Source organism: Sturnira hondurensis, unplaced genomic scaffold (assembly GCF_014824575.4).
Source record: "Sturnira hondurensis isolate 20B ecotype Veracruz unplaced genomic scaffold, ASM1482457v3 Scaffold0006413, whole genome shotgun sequence".
Lineage (NCBI taxonomy): Eukaryota > Metazoa > Chordata > Mammalia > Chiroptera > Phyllostomidae > Sturnira > Sturnira hondurensis.
In genome coordinates this window covers 16,931,688-16,952,638 of record NW_028079044.1, presented here as the reverse complement: position 1 = coordinate 16,952,638, position 20,951 = coordinate 16,931,688, and the positions used below count along the sequence as shown (strand labels likewise).

General features: G+C 39.7%; 2 protein-coding genes across 5 annotated transcripts in view; one reads left to right on the top strand and one right to left on the bottom strand.

Annotated features, from left to right (window-relative positions):
* Positions 1 to 9,611, bottom strand: part of APLF (aprataxin and PNKP like factor) — a 97,737-nt gene extending 88,126 nt beyond the window's left edge. For both annotated transcript variants that reach the window (XM_037048082.1, XM_037048083.1), the window contains exon 1: positions 9,326 to 9,611. In XM_037048082.1, coding sequence (XP_036903977.1) covers positions 9,326 to 9,421 — 96 coding nt within the window. In that variant the 5' untranslated portion in view covers positions 9,422 to 9,611. The remainder of the gene's footprint in view (positions 1 to 9,325) is intronic.
* Positions 9,612 to 9,861: 250 nt separating this feature from the next.
* FBXO48 (F-box protein 48) lies at positions 9,862 to 15,085 on the top strand. 3 transcript variants are annotated; one of them, XR_005066777.1, is made up of 5 exons: positions 9,862 to 9,946; positions 10,669 to 10,770; positions 12,435 to 12,764; positions 13,250 to 13,796; positions 15,075 to 15,085. XR_005066777.1 is itself a non-coding variant. In XM_037048080.1 (4 exons), the coding sequence occupies exons 3-4, from the start codon at positions 12,471 to 12,473 to the stop codon at positions 13,445 to 13,447; spliced, it is 492 nt and encodes a 163-aa protein (XP_036903975.1). In that variant the 5' UTR covers positions 9,862 to 9,946; positions 10,669 to 10,770; positions 12,435 to 12,470; the 3' UTR covers positions 13,448 to 14,048. The 3 variants fall into 3 exon arrangements, 2 of the variants coding, with proteins under 2 accessions (XP_036903975.1, XP_036903976.1); XM_037048080.1 differs by lacking the exon at positions 15,075 to 15,085 and having other exon boundaries at positions 13,250 to 14,048; XM_037048081.1 differs by lacking the exon at positions 15,075 to 15,085 and having other exon boundaries at positions 9,875 to 9,946; positions 10,669 to 10,790; positions 13,250 to 14,048.
* Positions 15,086 to 20,951: the final 5,866 nt, after the last annotated feature.

Genomic DNA, 20,951 nt, shown 5'->3' with positions numbered 1-20,951 from the left:
ATCTGGGGCATTACTGCCTAGGAAAGAACTACCCCTCTCTTTCAGGGTTATCACATTCTTAGATAATTGAATGGCTCCCCTGCAAGTACACATTTCATATGCAAAACAACCAATCTGAAATCATCCCCCCAAGCTCCATGGTTCTTACACTGGCTCTTACACTGCCCTAATCACCCCAGGACTAGGCATTAGATAACCAGAGCTCAATAACACCCTAACCTGCTTCTCTGCCTTGCCCATTCATTCCCAACAAAACCACAATAAAGGCTTTCTCACCAGTACCCTGAGCTCTCTCGACCTTTCTGCCTTCCACGGACCACAGGGTTGTCCAGTGTGGCCCTGTGTGGTGGTGTACCCTTCCTTGTCATGGGAACTGTAATTTATTATGGGAACTGTAATAAATTGTCATTTCAGTGGCAATCATCTCCTGATCAGCTGGCCTCACCATACCTGAACAAACATACAAAATCTTAACATAGAGTAGAGCTTCTGGAAAGATGATCTTCCTGATAAAAAGGAGCTGGCTCAGCTAGCATGCACCTTTTGCCCTCTGCCTTTCTTTCTTCCTGCTTAAATGTTGCACCTCAAGGTACAGCAGCCACCTTATGACTACAGACATGTAGTAGTGTCTGGCACACAAAACCAAGGAGGAGCACAGAAACGCCCATTCCTGGAGAAGCTGCACCAGCCCCGACTGGCTGCTTCTCAGGTTCTCTATTACAGAAGAAAATCTGTTTGTTTAAGCTGCTATTTGCATTTTTCTGTTACTTGCAGCCAAGAGCAATTATGAATAATACAACTGTTGTATTTGTATGAATAATTAACAACTGTTGTACTGATATGGGACAGCTAATAAATTAATTTATGGCCAGCCAGTTAGAGGAGGAATATTAAAAACCAGAAAAGCTAACTGAATTGAGCACTCAAGAACACAAACTTTCTTCAGTGTTAAAAGAATTGCGTGCCCTATGGTGGAAGCTCAGCAAAGAAACCCTGAAGAATACGCAGGTTGACGGGTAATGCTGAGATCACTTCTAACCTGTTAGCAGCAGCTAAAATGACAGCAGATTTTCTTCAGGTAATATAAAAAAACACCTTTTTATGTGAGTTCTTCCTATTGTGTCTTGAATGGGGGCAGGACTCTCTGTTTTTATATCACTTTAATACTGATAAAGTGTGCTTCCCTTACCTTTGATTTTCTGGTTTTGAATTCAATGTTTCATGCGTTATGATGTACGTACAAGTCCTTTCTCCATTTTTAAGGCATGAAGTTTGTGCCAGAAGTAAGGTATAGACATAAAAACAAAAGAACTGTTTGTGACGTGTTTGCCAAGCATTTATTTTTCGCATTTATTGAAGTCAAACAAAATGTAGATTTTCTTATGCTACGAGCAGAAATGCTTAGATGTTTTGAATCAAGGTCTCTAACTGATGTGGACTCCAGCCTGCAGGGTCTGTGTGTTGTGGCTGAGACGAACAAATTCACACAGACTACAGCAGTCCTGTGGAGAAAAAGGGACAGCACGGCCACTCTCTAAGGGAGAGAGAGGACCTCGCCCCCTGCCTGGACAGGCTTTTATTGCTTTTCTGGGTACATAACACTGAAGATGGTCCTCATTTACTATGCACAGGTTCTCCAGAGGTCGTTACGTTTTACAGATCACAAAGGAAAGAACACTGATAATCACTTCAAAGAAAAGGATATTTTGCAAATGCAAGGGGAAAAGTGGTTGAACTGGTTACACTCCATACTTGGGAGGTTTAGCACAGACTTTAGAAATTTACTTTAAAGATGTGCAGTAAAGATTTGCTGCCAAAATCCCGGGTGAGGGAGTTTTAGCAAAAAGCAAGCCTCATAGCAGCCCGGGTACAGTGCAGGCCTGATTCCCACGGGAGAACCTGTCCATGGGCTGGGTTCCTGTCTGCCAACCCACTCCCTGCCAGTTTTCTGAGTCAGTGTCTGGGCTATATCCGCCGCTGCCACATGGAACAGTTCCCTATACCTAACCTACTTGCTTGTTATTTCAAAAATCCTAAAAATTAAAAATAAACCTGAATAAAGTAAAAGAAGAAAAGCTACTGGATGCTGAAATAAATAAAATATAATGGTACCTTTCATTTCATTTTTGCCTATATATAATTGCTGAAAAACCAATACCAGTTAATTTTGCTTCAGATGTTTTCCTAGAGAAATTTCTGAATATCATAAATAGATATAACATAACTCATAAATTCAATGTTCCCACTTAGCCTGCTTCCTATAAATATAAGAACAGAAAAGAGATAAGTTTGTTTGTTTGTTTGTTTGTTTTCAGTACAAACCACATAATACACCAAGGGCTAAGATAATAAAAATTTTCTTGTACAATGCTTTATAATTTACAGTGCTTTCCCACGGGATTTTCTAGTTTCTTTTATCTACAACAAATAAAAAATAAAAAAATTCAAACTTTCATAGTAGAGAAAAACTGAAAATCATCGGGTATGGAAACTATGTTTGTATTAAGAGAAAATGGGCAAACCTAAAGGAGGGATCTATTTTAGGCATAATTTACATAAAATTCTCTCTTCAAACTGTGTGTGTGTGTGTGTAAAGTTAAGACCTGAATTAGATAAAGACTGGTCACTATAAATCAGTCAACAAACCATAAAGGTCTCTTAGCAACAGTGCTTCCCACGGTCAGGTTCAGCATACACTCCAGAGCTCAATCATCAACACTGAGGCTCTGCTGTAACATTAGACAAGCTGATCTCACCCCTCAGTGTAGCAAATATTAATTGATACAAGATGCTATTATTACAGTTGGAATTTACCAAAGTCCAATTTCTGATACGAAGAAAGGACAAGTTTGGTAAACTGTACTTGATTTTTGCCAGAGGCTCTCCAGGCAGACTCCAGTTTACAGATGAGCTCTCTTTAAAAGGTTATTAAGGTACTGGATGTGAAGCGGTTTATGAAATTTGTGAATATTCTTTCCTATTAGAATAACAGTGTAAACAGTAAGGTTATCAGGCTATCTCACAAATACCTACCTAACCCACACTCATAAATTTTGGAGCATTTAGATTTTTAAAGGTAAAAGTATTTTCTGGACTCCCATTTCAAGGTTGCTGAATTGCTAGCCAATACGATGGAACTGTGCTGACTTGCTGCCCGTGAAATCTCAACTCGCCCAACCTGTGTGACTTGCCATGCTGCTTGCACAGTGAATGCTATGCAAATGTAAGAACATCATCTCCAACATTAATATATTATGAGAGAGGCGGCACAGTGAGTAAAAACACAAGCAAAGCTTACAAAGACAAAACTGGGTTTAAATTCCCTCTTGGGACTCTGGTGAATTAAAGTTCCTTGATCATTACTTATTTAATTCAGTTCAGCAGACATTTCCTAAAGACCACTCAGGCCAAGCAATCTTCATAGTGTGTCTAGAAGCGGGTTTCAACTCTGAATTTGCAACAGAACCACCTCCCAAGCTTTCTTAAAAACAGACATCTCTATATAGTACCAACAGAATCAAATTACCAGTCAAAGGAGCTTGTGCAGAAGGTTGAAGGCATGTGACAAGATGGTATATTCAGGCTGAATAGTACTACATGGCAGATAATTTTATGTGTGTGTGCATATATATATGTGTGTATGTATATATACATACACACATATATATATATGTATATATGTATATATGAATGAATGAAAACTCACTCACTACATACCTATCAGAATGGCCCAGATTCAAAACACTGACAACACCAAATTCTAATAATGATTTGGAACAGGGACTGTCACTGACTGCTGGTAGAAATGCAACATGGTGCAGCCTTCCAACGTGGAAGGCAGTCCGCAGTCTCTTACAAAACTAAACACGTTCTTACCATACAGTCCATCAAGTGTACTGTTTTCACCCAGATGAACTGAAAAGTATGTCCACACAAAATCCTGCACATAGATGTTTGTAATAGCTTNTGTGTGTACATATATATATGTGTGTATGTATATATACATACACACACATATATATGCACACACACATATATACATACACATATATGCACACACACATATACATACACACATATATATATGTATATATATATATATATGAATGAATGAAAACTCATTCACTACATACCTATCAGAATGGCCCAGATTCAAAACACTGACAACACCAAATTCTAATAATGATTTAGAACAGGAACTGTCACTGACTGCTGGTAGAAATGCAACATGGTGCAGCCTTCCAACGTGGAAGGCAGTCCGCAGTCTCTTACAAAACTAAACACGTTCTCACCATACAGTCCATCAAGTGTACTCTGTTTTTACCCAGATGAACTGAAAAGTATGTCCACACAAAATCCTGCACATAGATGTTTGTAATAGCTTTAGTCATGGCTGCCAAACTTGGAAGTAACCGCAATGTCCTTCGGTGGGTAAATGGATAAACTGTAGACATCCAGACAGTGGGACAGTGCCCATCACCAAAAAGCCATCAAAAGACATGGAAGCTGAAGTACATATTACTAAGTAAAAGAAGCCAATCTGAAAATCTACATTTGCATACTGTCTGACTCCAACTACATGATATTCTGGAGACAGTAAAAAGTTCAGTAGTTCCAGGGGCTGGGAGAGAAAGGATGAATAGACAGAGCACAGAGAATTTTCAGGACAGTGAAGCTATTCTGTGTGATACCACAATGGTGGATACAGGCCATTGCACATTTGTCCAAACCCACAGAATGTACATGAAGAGGGAACCCTAGAGTAAACTTTGGACTGGGGGCGACAACGACATGTCAGCATAAGTTCATAGGGCCTACCCAGTGGTATGGGGCATCCATAGTGGGGGGCTGCACCTGCGAGGGGCCAAGGGTGGACAGGAACTCTCTATTTCCCACTCCATTCTGCTTTAAACCTAAAACTGCTCAACAAAATAAAGCCTCTTAAAAAAAAGAAAACTAATAAGTACTGTAAAAGTAGTGTCCATACAAGTTGAACAGGATCACTGATGTAACATGATTATCCCACAAGTCTAGTCAGCACTTACCCAATTATCCAATATGCCCGCACTTGCAAACCTCAGAGGCCGAAAGCAGACATTCATTTAGTCTGCAGGGACCTTCCCTCCCTCAGCCCACCCTCTGCCTACCAAAATCCTAACTAATCTAACTCTTGACAGATTGCTCAATATGTCAGGGACATATTAAGGCAGCTGTCACTTATGACACTATGGTTATTTGTCATTGTCTCTATGTTGTTTATCTTCCAATTCACACACTCAAGTTGCCTGCCTGGCTCGTCCCATTTGAAGTTGTACCCCACCTGCTTCTATGTTTCTCACACCTATTAAATTTTAAGTTTCTTGAGGGCAGGTGTTTGCTTCTCTTTCATTCCTCCCATATGACTATAGTGTATATTCATTTATTATTTTCAGAATGTCCTAAATTATTAGTACATTAGTGAACAAAATAGGAAAAATGTTAACATTTAATCCATCATGAATGTTGCTCTTTAAGCTTCAACAATTGGTAGCACTGCTTCTTTGTTAAAATTCACTTCCAAACTCTATATCCTTTTTACACCTACGTTACAAATAAACTCTTTGAGGATTGGAAAAGTGAGTGGTTGAAACACAGAAAAGGAAGAAAGAGAACATGTGTTGAAGACCTACTTACCTGTCTTCAGGTAAGACTCAATAATTTAGTGAGAGGGGCAAAACCCAGCAGCTGGGAGTGTTTGGCACATCCCTGGGGACAGACCTTGCTAGACTGGTTAGGACTAGCATTCCGGGACAGCCAGTGAGATTCTGCAACAAGCAGGAACCATACACAGCTACCAGAACAGGGAGCAATTACTTTGTGTAAACTCTGTGGGCACTTGAAGCATTATTACAAGGGGTGCCCTGGTGCCACTTGAAGAGTCCATGACTACCCCCATGCCCAGCTTGGGTTCTCTTCTCTTTTTAATTAAAGCAGTAGAGTCACTTACTTTAGGAAGTCTCACTAGATAGATACCTGGTGCTGTCCTATTTCCCTGGAGGAAAACAGATCATAAAGGAATGTCATTTAATCCTTGCTATCAAAACAGAATAAGAAAAATCTGAAACCAAAAATAGCAGTTTCCATTTAAGAGCGTAATAACTAGTCATCTTTCATGAAAGAAGAATCATAAAGCAAGTAGTTGGAGCTACAGGTACTCTGTTGCTTGAGATGTTGTACTGGAAAAACTTTTCTTAATGAAATTTTTAATTTAAGATGGCTATAGATTCCCAAGTAGTTGAAATATACAATACAAAAAGATCTCATACCATTTACATTTACCCAGTTTCCCCCAGAAGTAACATCTTGCAAAACTGTAGTACACTATGAAAATCACATGCTGATACTAATAAGGTTGAGAGACATACATTTCCATCCACACAAAATCCCTCCTGTTCCGTGTTGTAGCCACACCCCTTTGCCTCCAGCTGCCCTCCCCACTTCTGTAACCTCTGCAGCCACTGATCTGTTTTCTCTGTTTATACGTTTGTCATTACCATGATGTTAAGTAAATGGAATATAATATGAAACCTTTGGGACTGGCTGTTTTCACCTTGGATAATTACCTGGAGATGCTTCCTGCTGTAAAACCTTTTAATGTGTACAATCACGAAACACAATTACAATTGGTAAAGTAACTACAGCCTGGTAAAGCAAATGAAGATCTTGGGTTCACTGATGACTCACACTAAAGCAAAGGGGACAGAAAGTGAAATTCCATTCTGCCCTGCTATACCTGCATTTTTCTGCTACTGTAAAGACACAGGCATTCTTGTTGTCAAACTGTTTTAGCATCAAAACTGTTTTACATTTCAAAATTATAAAACTGCATGCTTGTGTGGCCATAAAGTTGTATGAAACTTGTCTCCAAAGAAAAACATTTCAGAGAGACATGAATTTACAATGAACTTCCTGAGTTTTTCCACTTAGAACTAAGTCTCTCTCATACTACCAAAAAAACAAGCAGCCCTGGCTGGTGTGGCTCAGTGGATTGAGTGCTGGACTGTGAACCAAAGGGTCACCAGTTAGGTTCCCAGTCAGGGCACATGCCTGGGTTGTGGGCCAGGTCCCTGGTGGGGAGAGTGTGAGAGGTGACCACACATTGATGTTTCTCACTCTTTCTTTCTATCTCCCTTCCTCCCTGCCTTCCCCTATGTCTACAAATAAATAAATAAAATCTTGAAACAAACAAAAAAACAAGCAAACAAGAAAAAAAAGCCTGTAATTACTGCTGTTTGGAAGAGCAACCCTTGTCTTGAGTTTTAACCACAGCAAAGAAGAAATACATGCATCCATTAACTTCGAAATCTCAAAAAACACCAGATGATTTGTTTGTTCTTCAATTTTTTTCTCTCAATCCATTTAGGATATCATTCAAAACCACTTCTAATACCTGCCAAACTTGGCAATAGAATCCCATTACTGAATGATCATTTGAAAAGCAAAAGTAAAATCCAGATAACTGGCTAACTTTCTACCCCTTAGCATCTTCAAAAGCAGAAACGAAATTGGCTCATCTCACAACAGCAAACCTGTAACACAAAAGATCAACCTACAAATAATAAAGGGTCTGCAACCTGTTGGCATGTTTATAAAACAGAGGCCTAAAACTCCTCTTTTAACCACAGCACTCTGCGTTGGTGATACAACCTGTTAAGCATATCAAAACTCATTAGTCACCAGTCAAAAGATTTCTAAATGAAGCACATACTACGCTAAATTTCTAACTTAGCTATAAAGAGGTAGAACTAGAGGAAAAAGGGTAGGAGAGATAGACATAGGGAAGAAGGAAAAGGGCAGGTGGAGAGCAAACCTCCTAGGCAGTTGCTTCAAATGTTTGCATACTTTAATAAATTGTGGAGGAAAGTAACAGTGTTATTTAAACACTTAATCACTTGCCCAGCAAAAACAAAAACCAAAAAAAAAAAAAAAAGCCAGGCAAATTTAAACTTTCTTAATTAACCTGACTATATATACATGTATATACACACATAAGCGCACACACCCCTTTAGGACTGACTTGCTTATCAGTCCAAAGTTTGCCAACCCCTGATATACCAAAAGTTTTTAATCCTTTAAACCACGGGAGTTAGAGCCTATTCTCATTGTTCAGATGAGAAAGTTGAGCTGTAGATGGGTTATTTAAAGGGTACAACCTTCAGCTTTCGGACGCATAGTGACACTAGGCTATGTTGTCTCCACCCTCTATAGGATGTTTAGGAGTTAGAAAGTCTGTCTGTTCCATTCTGGAATTTTGTAGCTCTCCTTCTAAATACGTATGTGTGTATTTTCTTAACGGTCAACATTTCCGCACAACGTGTTGCCCGCTTTGTGCGACACATTTTCCCGACCCTGAAACTGGGACAAACGAATACCATTGTGGAGAATACCATTGGAATTACACTCCTTTTCCTGTTTGGAGAAGGGTTCTAAGGTTAATACCACTGGTTCCATTTAGACACTGGCAGTTAACTGGGGTAACAGTCCACAATCACTATTTCCTGCTATTAGCTCACTGACAGGGGTTTGTCTCCACAACGGTATTCGTTTGCCCTTCAGTTTCAGGGTCGGTTCCCCAAGCGGGCAACACGTTGTGCAGAAATGTTGGCCGTTAAGAAAATACACACATACGTATTTAGAAGGAGAGCTACAAAATTCCAGAATGGAACAGACAGACTTTCTAACTCCTAAACATCCTACAGAGGGTGGAGACAACATAGCTTAGTGCCACTGTGTCTGAAAGCTGAATGTTGTGCCCTTTAAATAACCGATCTATAGCTCAACTTTCTCATCTGAACAATGAGAACAGGATCTAACTCCCATGGTTTAAAATAGGATCTAACTCCCATGGTATATCAGGGGTGGGCACACTTTTTTTAAAGGTCCAGAAACCACTGTAAATATCGTGGCTTCTCAGATCGAGAAAATACCTACACCCTTTGTAGCACTTATTCTCCTGAAAGACCAAAAAGTTATGTGTTTACATTTTACAACTTTAGGACCCATTCCCAAACAGGTTGGTTTTGGATCGGAGCCATAGTTTGGCGACCCCTGGATAAGATTATAATGATTATAACACAAGTTAGTGCTTTTTAAAGGCAACAAAAGGGAAACGTTTGTGAGCTAATTAAAGCTGAGTGAAAAACGCGCTGCCCCCAAACTTCTAAAATCCAGACATGCTTGGCGGGCGTGGTAGGGAATAGGCTCAGGACGGGGCAAGGGCCTCAGAAGCAAGCCAGGGCGTGCGGGGCCCGGCTCTCGGTCCGGCCGAGCCCTCCGCCACACTTACTCCCAGCAGCGGGCCGCGGCCGATCACCGTCTCCCCCGGCGCCAGGGCGACCCGGGGGCCGCCGTCCTGCGGCTGCAGCTCAAAGAGCCCGGACATGGAGGCGAGGATCAGGCCCCTTGGCAAGCAGACGGTCCCCACAGCTGTTTCCTCCTTCCGGGACAAGCCCCGGGCCTACACAGTCCCTCGGAAAGCACTCAGGAGGGAGGGGAGCGAGGACTCCGCTCGCTCGCGTGAGTCTGGCGGGGACCTGAGCTGCACGTCCCGAGCCCCGCCCCTCCACTGGCTGCGGCCAATGACTCACTCAGGGATTCCCTCTCACTGGGCCCCCCCCAGCTACTATTTAAAAGCCCCGGGCAAACCCACCCCGCTCTTTCTCAACGACACCTGTTGTAGAGGATGCCGGACCTTGTAGTCCTCAGCGCCTTCCTTCTCCTCGTCTGCGGAGCCGAGATGCGCTGATAAAACTATCGATCCCAAAAGGCAACGCTCTCGCTGCTGCGCACAACCGCCAGCAATCTGGGCGAGTCCGCTGGGCTGGAGTGGGTGGAGCCCGAGGACTACCGGGATGGCTTCGTTTAGGAATTTTAAATCGCGGGGGCGCACTCGGGCACCATCCGGCAGGTAAGAGGGTCTCCCCTTTCTTTCCAGCGGGGGTCTGGCCTGCAGCCTCGAGGGTTCGGCTCTCGCGCCAGCGCAGCCGCGGCTCAGCGTCCCGGAGCTGAAGTGACAGTCGTGCTCGGTGTTATTGTGTGATTGTTTGTGCTGCGGGTTCTTCGAACCCTGGCAGCTTTGGCCTGCACGGGGCACGCCAGGAGGGTGGCTCCAACGAGACTCGGGGGCCATTCCTTCCGACTGGCGGGGTCTGGACTCGGTGAACGCTCCCCGGTAGCTGGGTAGCTGCGAGGCTCCCGAGGCTGGGTCTGCGCTGCCTCCAGACCCCTTCCTCCATGTGACACCCGAAAGGAGCGAGCCTTTCCCAACTAGCAAGACAATTTGGCAAAGTTTGGTTCGTAAAGAAGAAGAGGCAGAAAAGGGGTAGTTTTCCAGGCATCCAGGCAAAACTGGACTTAGAATAAAGATGCCTAGTGGGATTTTGAGAACCTGACCAAGGCACCCCAACTGTTAAATTCAGAATTGCCTCTTGTAGAGTAACTAACGAGAAGAAGCATTTTATTCCCTAATGAGATCCTCGAAGTAGTGACTAACAGCAACGTTCTCCTAATATAAGATTCGTTTCGAGAATATAGTAGTGTGACTTTGGTCCCGTGTTGATAGGTGAGGGTGTGGCAAAAACTTGCGGTTGACTCAGGAACTTGTTTTTACTACTTTGTTTTCTTCCCCAGATCAAGAGGAAGTCCTCTGTTGAACAGAGGCGTTAAAATTCTAACCACCACAGTTAATTTGAATCATAAACAATCAAATGAGTGGAAGCAACTGTGGTCTTGGTAAGTCCAGAAACATATAGGTGAGTAGCTCATCTAGAAAGGGGAATTGTCCTGAACTAAGTTAAAAGAAATACGGAGCTGTATCTCAACCCCCTCCTTTTGCACTAAAAGGAAGTGCAAAATGGAATAAACTGATTTTAAGTGAGTATAAGCTGTCTTTATATGCAAAAATAGCTCAGCTGATTTTGGAAGCCTGCACCATGTGTCTTAGGTAAATTAGCTGAAACTGGACTTTAATTCTTCAGCCACATGCTATATACCTAGCTGAACAATAAACATTGCTTATAGTGGTTAGTCACTGTTGCATGATAGCCTCTGTGACTATTATCCTTGGTTCATAACTGCAGGATAGCTTCAACAGGCCATTTCTAAAACACCAGTCTTTCTGGTATAGCTCAGTGGATTGAGCACAGGCCTGTGAACCAAAGGATCGCAGTTCAATTTTCAGTCAGGGCACATGTCTGGGTTGCAGACCAGTTTCCAGCAGGGGACACACCAGAGGCAACCATACATTGATATTTCTCTCCTTCTCTCCTTCTCTTTCCCTCTAAAGATGAATAAATAAATAAAATTTAAAACACCAGTCTGATAACTGAATTGAATATTTGAGACTTTGTGTCATCATAACCCTGACCCTAACTTCTTGTCCATTTTAGATAGTATTTGTGTCCAATGTGACCACCTACCCATCAGGTATAAATGGATAAACAGCTCTTACATGAACTAGGAAATGTCCATCAGGTTTATGGTGAAGTCATAAATTGCAGATGAAGAACTTAATGGCAAGGCATCAGTTCCCACAGACAACAAGTATTTGGAAGCTTAATAGAATTGAATCATACAGATTTCCCAAGGTATTTTCAATAAATATTTGGAATGGAACATCTTCTCACAATAGGCATTTCTACTAAACTCAATAGATTGTAGTCTGTGAAGAATCACTTCTCTCTCTCTTTTTTTTTTAAAGAAAATCTTCTTTGGGACCAAGGAGAAAGACAAATGTTTAGTAACCCTTTTACTAAAAATATTAAAAAAGAGTGAAGTGACATTTGTTGAGTACCTCCAGTGTACAATTCAGATGTGAGGCTCAGTGATTTACACACTAATCCTAGCACCAACATACATGAGAGGATCATTTTGGCCCCATTTGACAGAATAGGAAGCTCGAGTCAGGAAAAGAAAAATTTTAAAATTCATCCCCAGTGAAAGGACAGCAAACACACAGTTATTAACAACCACACCTAAAACAAAAGCAAACCAAGAGGACAGCTAGATCAGGAGTGGAACCATAGAAATGAAGAACACACGGAGGGTTAGAAACAGGGGGGTGGGAGGGGGAGAAGGGGGGAGAAGGCACAGAAAATAGCATAGATGGTAGGTAGAAAATAGGGGGGAGGGCGAGAATAGCGGGGGAAATATAGAATCTAAAGAAGTTGAGATACGTGGTCATAAACTAAGGGGGGAGAAGGGTGGGGGAGGGAGTGTGCGGGTGGAGGGGAATGAAGGGGGGAATAGAACAACTGTAATGGTATAATCAATAACCTATATTTTAAAAAATAAATAAATAAATAAAATTAAATTAAATTCATCCCCAGAAAGTATCTGGCTCGGAATGGGATCCCTAGTCTGACCTGAAGAGACTAAGTTTAAACTCTGCCCTTTAGGTTACCCATGAGGATAATTAACTAAAACGTCAAGCTATGCAGCATAACTCAGAGAGGAACAATAACTCGAAAGTTTCTGACACAGAACTGAACCCTGTGGATGCTGAAGAGAGTCAAAATAACTTTTTTAAAAGGCTGCCTCCAGAAGTCACTTCACGCATTTTCAGCCTGCTGGACGTTCAGAGTTTATGCAGGGCTTCAATGACATGTCAGAGCTGGAATTTGGACATAAGACTCAATGACTCCCTATGGAAACCTCATTGCTTGGCTCTGAAAGCTGTGTGCAGAAAAGAAATAGAGGATGATCTAAAAAGTGGTTATTCCTGGAGGGTAAGTTTAAGTTTTGTGGTCTGCAGTGTTCTTGATAGTGTGGTGGTAGGTTTGAACCTAGCTGTACCTTCTGCTTGGAGGAGGTAGTATTCATATACAGAACGACATTCAGAATGTGTTGGCTTTTGAACATAAAGTTGAATTATTATTTTTTTTCTGTGCACCACACTATCCCTCATCTAGCTTTTAACATTTTTAAAATCTTACATTAGGGCATTTTCCTCTGTTAACCAGAAGGAAAGTGGCTACTTCTTTTCACTTCACATTATCCAAAACCCCCAGCAAACTGTGGCTCACTCTGTAGATATACACATACACATGTGTGTATACACACACACAAACACACAAATTTACTAGTATATTGTATATCCATGTAAATACTTTATCTTCTTTTCAACCCTATCAGTCAGCTCCTCAGGTTTGAAACAAACTTGCCAAGCAGCAACGTGCTACATTGTTTAATGGTGACGGCTTACCCGTTGCAGGATATACTACTGAGGAATTACCAGAAGAGCAAAGTGAAGCTTGAATGGCTAAGTGGCAGATACAGCAACATATGTTCTCCTGTTGACCTACCAGAAAAAATCATGTGCCCGATGGATGCGGAAACGTGGGGAGAAATTCTAGAAGCAGAACTGAAAAGATGCAAAAATCACAAAGATACCATAGCATCGAGAGTTTAAAACTAGTATGATTCCTAGGTTGCAAAACGTATGTTTTTATCCATTCTTTTTTTGTTCACCTTTTAAAATAGTTAACATTTAAAAGAAAACTAAGTCGAGAATATTATATAAGTAAAGCTTTGTTTGTACTTGGCACTTTAGTAAAAATATTTTTCTGGTTTATAAGGGGAAAAATCATGAAATGTTTTTTTATATGAGAAATAATATGTCAGTAGAGTGATTCCAAAATGTATTATTTCCTGTATTTGTGTTAGTGTATTGTGGTACACTAATGATAATAGAGTTTGGTATTTTTTGCTTAAGGATAATTTGAAAATTCAGGACACCATTTGAAGAAACTGTCTTAATAGTAGGCCTAACTAGGCTCATGGGAAGATTACCTAAATGAAATAATAGCAATATGTTTAAATGTATAAAAGTTTATATTTCAAAAACTTTAAAATTTCCATTTCAGTGAAATCAGATCGAATTGCCAAACATGGAAACCATTTTAAAACATACTAAACTTGTGGTTTAGTTTCAAATTATTTGGCCCATAGGGCTGAAACGTGTGAGATTAAGGTTCCCGTCACTTGCCTACAGACCTAGAATTGCCCTCAGGGACTGCAACCAAAAGCTGCCATTCTGTTTCTTAGCAAAACTCTGGCTCTTACAGCCTTATAGCACCACCTAGTGTTCTACTCATAGATAACCAAGATAAAGGATTTTAGCTCCTTTTTATTTCTCCACATTTAGAGGTTTTATTGATTTATTTTTAGAGAGTGGGGAAAGGAGGAAGACAAGGAGAGAAACATCAGTGTGTGGTTGCCTCCCACGTGCCCCTACTGGGGACCTGGCCTACGACCCAGGCCTGTGCCCTGACTGGGAATCCAACTGGCGACCCTTTGGTTCACAAGCCAGCACTCAATCTACTGAGCCACACCAGCCAGGGAGGGCTCTCCACATTTAAAAGAAAGAAAAATACTGTTTTAAAGAACCTTAAGTACCCGATTTAGTTAAAGTTTATAGCTTTCCAGGAATTTTTAATTTAACTCTTGTTCTTTTTTCCTTAAAAGGAGTTCATTATACCAGACTGTTCATTCTGAATCTGTGGCCAGAACCATAGTAGAAGGTACTTACAAAACAGTTAGCATGGGATTTTCTTCTTCAGTTGTGCCCTAGAGCATGAAAATAAGAATCCAGTATTTAACAAATAGGGAGATATCAGAAAGCTACCCCATGCTCTACAAATTCCTTTTGTTGGATGAAACAGGTGATGACTCACTGTCTCCTGCTGTCTTCTTAGAGTAGGAGGGGGCCTTAAAGATCCAGCCGCCTATCTCTAAGACGGCTCGAAGTCTTGTCTTTAGGAATGGTCTTCCTATTACCCACCATTAATCCTTTCCTGGGCAGTCTTTTTGGAAAACTTAGCATCTTGATCTGGAAACCATCCCTAGCTTCAACCATTCTGGATTAAGTGACTCTGCTAAGGTTCCCCATAGTTCTTTGCACAGTCCATCCTCAGAGCTGTCATACTACATTGAGTTGTTTTGTTTGTCTCCTCTAGACTGTGAGGCTCTTAATGGCAGGGACCATTTATTTATTTTTGTGTTCCCAAAGCCTGGAACACAGTAAGTATTTCATAAAGATTTATTAAATTATTTCTGTATTATTTAATTCTACCCAGAATATGTAATAAAACTAATTTATTATATTGTTAGTAAACAAGCACTGAAATGTACAATGCACAAGATATGGTGTGCTTGATATTAATGCTAATATATGAATAATTGTCCTAGTCTTCTCAAAAGCTGTAAGAGAAAAGTAGAATTTTAAATTTTAAATGTTTCAATAAACACTTGAAAATACACTTAACCCCCAAAGTATCATTTATTACTTCTAATTATTGGGTCTTTCGTGTGATATTTGTAATATTGTATTAAGTAATTCTTTGTATAATAAGTTATGAGCCATGATCACACTCTACACTGAAAGCAAAGTTTTGGAACTCAAAGATAAGTTTTATGGTCTGGGCTTAGAATAAACTACATTTATCAGACCAAGCCATTAGCTTCTGGAAACATGAGTGGGTGGGGTAATATGGAAGGAGTGCCATTAGTCGTAGATAAAATTGCATGTTGAGTTTGCACAGTTTATAAAGAGGCAAGGTTACTGGGATGAGTATTAAGGAATTTCCAGGGTTTTTACTATTTAATCAGCTCAAGATCTATTTTTAAAAATAAAGCGAACATTCAAAAACATCTCATCTAATAAAAAATAATAAAATAAATTTGGAAGGCTTTTTTCTTAACTGCTTTTAGTTTATAACCCATTCTTAGACAAGGGCATAACCATCAATAAAATCTATATGAATACAAACTGTAGACCTTAGAATATTCACATAAATACAAGCTAATTTTAAAATACACCCCTAATCACTTTCATTTCATCTTTGTTTTGACTTTATATAATCTCTGCAAAACTTTAAATGTCTCATACTATTAATGAAAATAAGATGGGTAGTAATAGCAGGATGTGGATTGGGAAGAACGGTACAGAAGACGGAAGATCACGCCTTTGTAGAGTGGAACTGAAAGAACAAAAGCATCACATGGATGGAAGTGGGCCAACAATAAGTCAAAAGTTGGTTTATTGTAATAGTTAACATCTGTTGAGTACCTGCTTTGCACCAAGCATTAGCTTATGTGGGGGTGCTGTTAGGTATCTCCACTTTGTGAGTGAGGAAACACAGTCGGCAAATGACCGATGTAGTTCGGCATCGCTCCTCAGTAACTAGGAGTGTGCAATAGTCGGTGCTATATAAACTTTTATAGAAGGAATTAAAAACTTAGAATGAACAACTCAAGTGGAAGAGCGAAGAATGTTCCTCCAACTTTTTATTTTGAAAAATTTTAAACCCACAGAAAAGTAAAATTATATGACAAAAACTCTTATGTGTATCCTTCACCTAGATATACCTGTTGTTAACATTTCCACATTGGATTTAATTGTGCTGCAGTGTTTGAAAATAGGTTACAAAAGTGATGATACTTCACTCCTCAATATTTCAGTATCCATCTTAATAAGTACAATATCATTGTCACAGCTAAAATTTTATATTAATACAATAATATATAATTTAAAATCTATACTTGCATTTCTTCAAATGGCCCCAAAAATAGACTTTATAGATTTTTTCCAGTTCAGGATCCAAATAAAGTTTACATGTGCATGTCATTTTTATGTCTCTTTAATCTCTTTACTAGTGTTTTCCTGCCATTGGCTTTGTTTTTCAGGATGTTGACTTTTTTTTTAAGAATTCAGGCTTCTTATCTTACAGAATGTGCAATAATTGATTTGACTGTCGCAGCATGGTTTGATTCAGGTATAACATATTTAGCAATTATACTACATAGGTGATGTAATATAGTTTGTATTATACCACATTAAGAAGCACACAATGTCTGATTGTTCTATGTTAGAAGGTAGGTCTGATCATTTGACTGAGGTGGTAACACCAAATCTCTCCACTGAGAAGGAAATTTTTCTATAGAGCCAAGATTTCTTTTGTCAACAACCTGTTTCTAAAAGTTTATCCCCATTGGCTAATCCTACACTGAATGATTTATAGATATGACTTTATTTCAGCTTCACAATTACATTTTCAAAGAACACAGGAAAATTATCCCCAAATTCTCCTCCAGACAATCTAAATATAAAAATTAAGAAATGTAAAACCACAGTTTAAACCCAAATTCTTTGACTTCAGAAATCAACCAAGCTTCTAGTCAGTATAGTGCCTTTTATAACTTTGACAGCCCTTACACTGAAGCAACAGAAAGAACTAAGACTAATAAGGAATACTGTTCATTACAAATATCTAGAAAATCTGTGGGAAGTTAATATTAAACACATAGATTTTATGTTTCTGCTAATGGCAGAAGAGATCATTCTTACATGCCTTCCTACTTAGAATAACTTGAAAGCCTCTGAAAAAGAATCAATGTACTTGAAGGCATCAGAGTGCTAATGAGATAGTAAGGAAATATTGGACCAGTGTGCAGGGAAAGACAGAGAACCAGAGGGGAAGCCTAGGACTGATGCTTAGCTCGACATGGGTGCATTTGCCAGTTTCTGCAAGAGCAGCTAAATGACTAAATAGAATTTGAAAGCCTCTCCAGGACATGAGGACAGTGAGTGGAATCAAGGGCTCCTTGAGAGAAGGGGAACCAGGAACCCCCCTCCTTGGCAATCTTCCTTCCTATAGTTTGGGACCTAGGACTACACCCCAGGAATGGGAGTGACCTGGAAAAACATAGGAACTCACTGGAAAACTGTCAAAACACCTCAACCACTGAAATTGGATTGAGTGGATCCCAGAATAATCTACCAGAAGCAAAAGAAAACAATCATCCTCCATGGAGAGAGAGATCAACATTTTAAGCCTTACTTCATCTCTAGAAACAGATTTTAAAAGTCAGTGTCTCACACACGTATGCACACACACATACATGTATAAGGAGACATTTTTTAAGATTTTATTTATTTATCTTTAGAGGGGAAGGGAAGGAGAGAGGTAGAGAAATATCAATGTATGGTTGCTTCTCGTACATCCCCTGCTGGGAACTGGCCTGCAGTCCAGGCATGTGCCCTGACTGGGAATCAAATTGTGATCCCTTGGTCCACAGGTCCGCACTCAATCCACTGAGCTACACCAACCAGGGCTATAAGGAGACATATTAATGTGAATAAAAACAAACAGAAAAAGGCAATAGAAAAGGTCCACTTTTAGAATTATCAGATGAAGTCTCAAAAAAAATAACAAAGCTTAAAGTAGTCAATGAAATAAAAAGGCACATTGAAGATTCCAGCAGAGAACTGAAAACAATAAAAAATAGCCAAATGGAAATTTTACAAATGAGAAATAAAATGACATATTCAGAAATCAACAGATGGGTTTACAAGCAGATTAAACACTGTTGAAGAGAGGGAAAGCATTAGTGAATCTGAAGATAGGTGCAAAGAAAATATCCAGAATGAAGCAAAGAGATAAAAAGAAAAAATACAGAAGAGAAGCTAGTGGAAAAACATTAATCATAAAGGGAGAGAGTCTAATGTGTGCATAATTACAGTCCAAGAGAACAAGGAGGAAGAGGATGAGGCAGAAGCAATTTGGACATGAGAGTGGTTAAGAACTTTCCAAAACTGATGAAAGACCTGAAGTCACAGATTCAACAAGCCACACAATCTGCAAACATGATAAAAGATATATTCACTAAGCTGTATCAGAGTAACTCTGCTGAAAAGTAAAGACAAAGAAAAGAATGGAAGCAGTCAAAGAAAAATAAAACTACCCTTGGATGAAAAACAATTAAATTGAATGATTTTTAACAAGAATAATGGAATCCAAAAAATAAAGGAAAGCTATCTGCAAAGGAACTTTCAAAAGAAGAAAACTACTGACCTAAAATTCTGTACCCAGGTAAAATACTTTTTAAGAAGGAAGGTGAAGCAAAGACATGCTCAGGAAAACAAAAACTGAAGAGTTCTTCATTAACAGACTTTAACTAAAGAATATATTTAAAAGGTAAAAGGAATACAAGTTCTGTCTGGAAAAAGTCCAACCACTATTAATGCAATGAGAATGGTTTGTGTGACATCTATGTAACCTGTCACCTAAGAAGAGTGGACTGGAATGCACATGTGTGAACAACGATGACTTCACTGTACTAGTCAGTGGGGGAGTCAAACACCATTGAGTGAGCATGTGTACTGTGTGGTCGGCCATCTCATTCAAAATGACTGAGTGAGTACATCAACAAAGTTTGATCTATTACACCAAAGTTTGTATTAAGTTTGAACATTCCTCCATGGAAACTACTCAGATGATTCAGAAGTCTTTCAGAAATGATACAATGAGTGTAGTGCAAAGTAAAATGTGGCACAAATGCTTCAAAGATGGTCAAGAATATGTTAAAAGTGATCCACATTCTGGAAGGCCTGCGACAAGCAGAACACTTGAGAATGCTGAATGACTGCAGTCAACAAAAATCAGTGAGTGACAGTGCGAGAACTGGAAGCTGACCTGGGGATTCCAAAAACTACTGTGTCTGAAATGTTGATGCAGGATCTTGGCATGAAATATGTTATGGCAGAAATCGTTCCATGGTTTCTGCTACCAGAGCAGAAGGAACATTGTGCTGCAGTTGCTAATGACTTGATTCACACCATTCCCAATGAACTGGATTTCCTCAAGAAGGTCATACCCAGAGATGAATGGTGAGGCTACGGCTACAATGATCTGGAAACAAAGGCCCAGTCACCCCAATGGGAGTCACCTGGTTCTCTACACCCAAAAAGTCACAGCAAGATCAAGACCATGTGAACTGTGTTTTTTGATTGGGAAGGTGTTGTCCATCATGAGTACAACACCCCTCCCCCCAGGGCAAACAAATAAACAAAGAAAACTATTTTCACTGGTTGAGAGATGGGATATGATGAAGATGGCTGCGTCTATGGGCAATTGGTGATTGGCAGCTTCATCACGACAATGCACCCACTCATGGGTCACATATCAGAGTTTTTTGGCAAAACAGCAAATCACAGAGGTGACTCAGCCCCCCTAATGCCCAGATTTGGTGCCCTGCAACTTCTGGCTTTTCCCCAAATTAAAATCACCTTTGAAAGGGAAGAGATTTCATAGTGTCAATGAGATTCAGGAAAATAGGACAGGGCAGCTGATAGCGATTCCAACAGAGGAGTTTACAGTGTTTTGAACAGTGGAAGAGACACTGGGAGAACTGTGTGAGGTCCTAAGGTGCCTGCTTTGAGGGGGACTTCAATGTCATTGTCTTATGTACAGTGTTTCTTGTATCTTTTATCTTCTACAAGAAATGTCTCTATTATTCATAGTACATGGATGGATACTTTCTGGACAAACTTTTGTGCTCCCGGAGTTTATCTGGTTGCATATAGGAAAAAATAGAGAGCAGGAAAAGTGGTAAATAGGTGGGCAAATGTCAATGAATATCAAGTGTAAGACAAGAGTAAAATCTGTGTTTAACAGGTATAGAGCATTAAAATACAGTATAATGATGGCATGTAAGGAGGAAGGGGATGAATGGAGTTAAAATTCAGGGTTCTTGCATTGTCTGAGTAGAGTGTAAAAGAGCCAATCAATATTATACTTTTAAAAGTAAGTGTATATGAAGTAATCACTATGTAAAAATACTTAAAAATAACCCTGAAAAATATTTAAGGAAGATATAACTACCAAGCCAATATACAATAACCAAGGTAAAATGGAATAATCAAAACAATCAGTATAAGGAATACAAGAAAGGACAGAGTGACATAGAACAAGCAGAATAAATAGAAAATAAATAGTAAGATGGGAAATTTTAACCCAAATGTATCTGTAATAACATATAAATAAGTATACTATGTGTTCCAATGAAAAGTTAAAGACATCTGACTGGATTTTTAAAAAACTACATGCTTTTTACACATATGTATCAAAATATAA

Bases quoted from the DNA above. Each gene is read 5' to 3' on its own strand.
- FBXO48 (XM_037048080.1), top strand. From the start codon at position 12,471: ATGCAGCATAACTCAGAGAGGAACAATAACTCGAAAGTTTCTGACACA. The intron at 12,765-13,249 runs GTAAGTTTAAGT...TACCCGTTGCAG, and splicing joins AAAGTGGTTATTCCTGGAGG to GATATACTACTGAGGAATTA.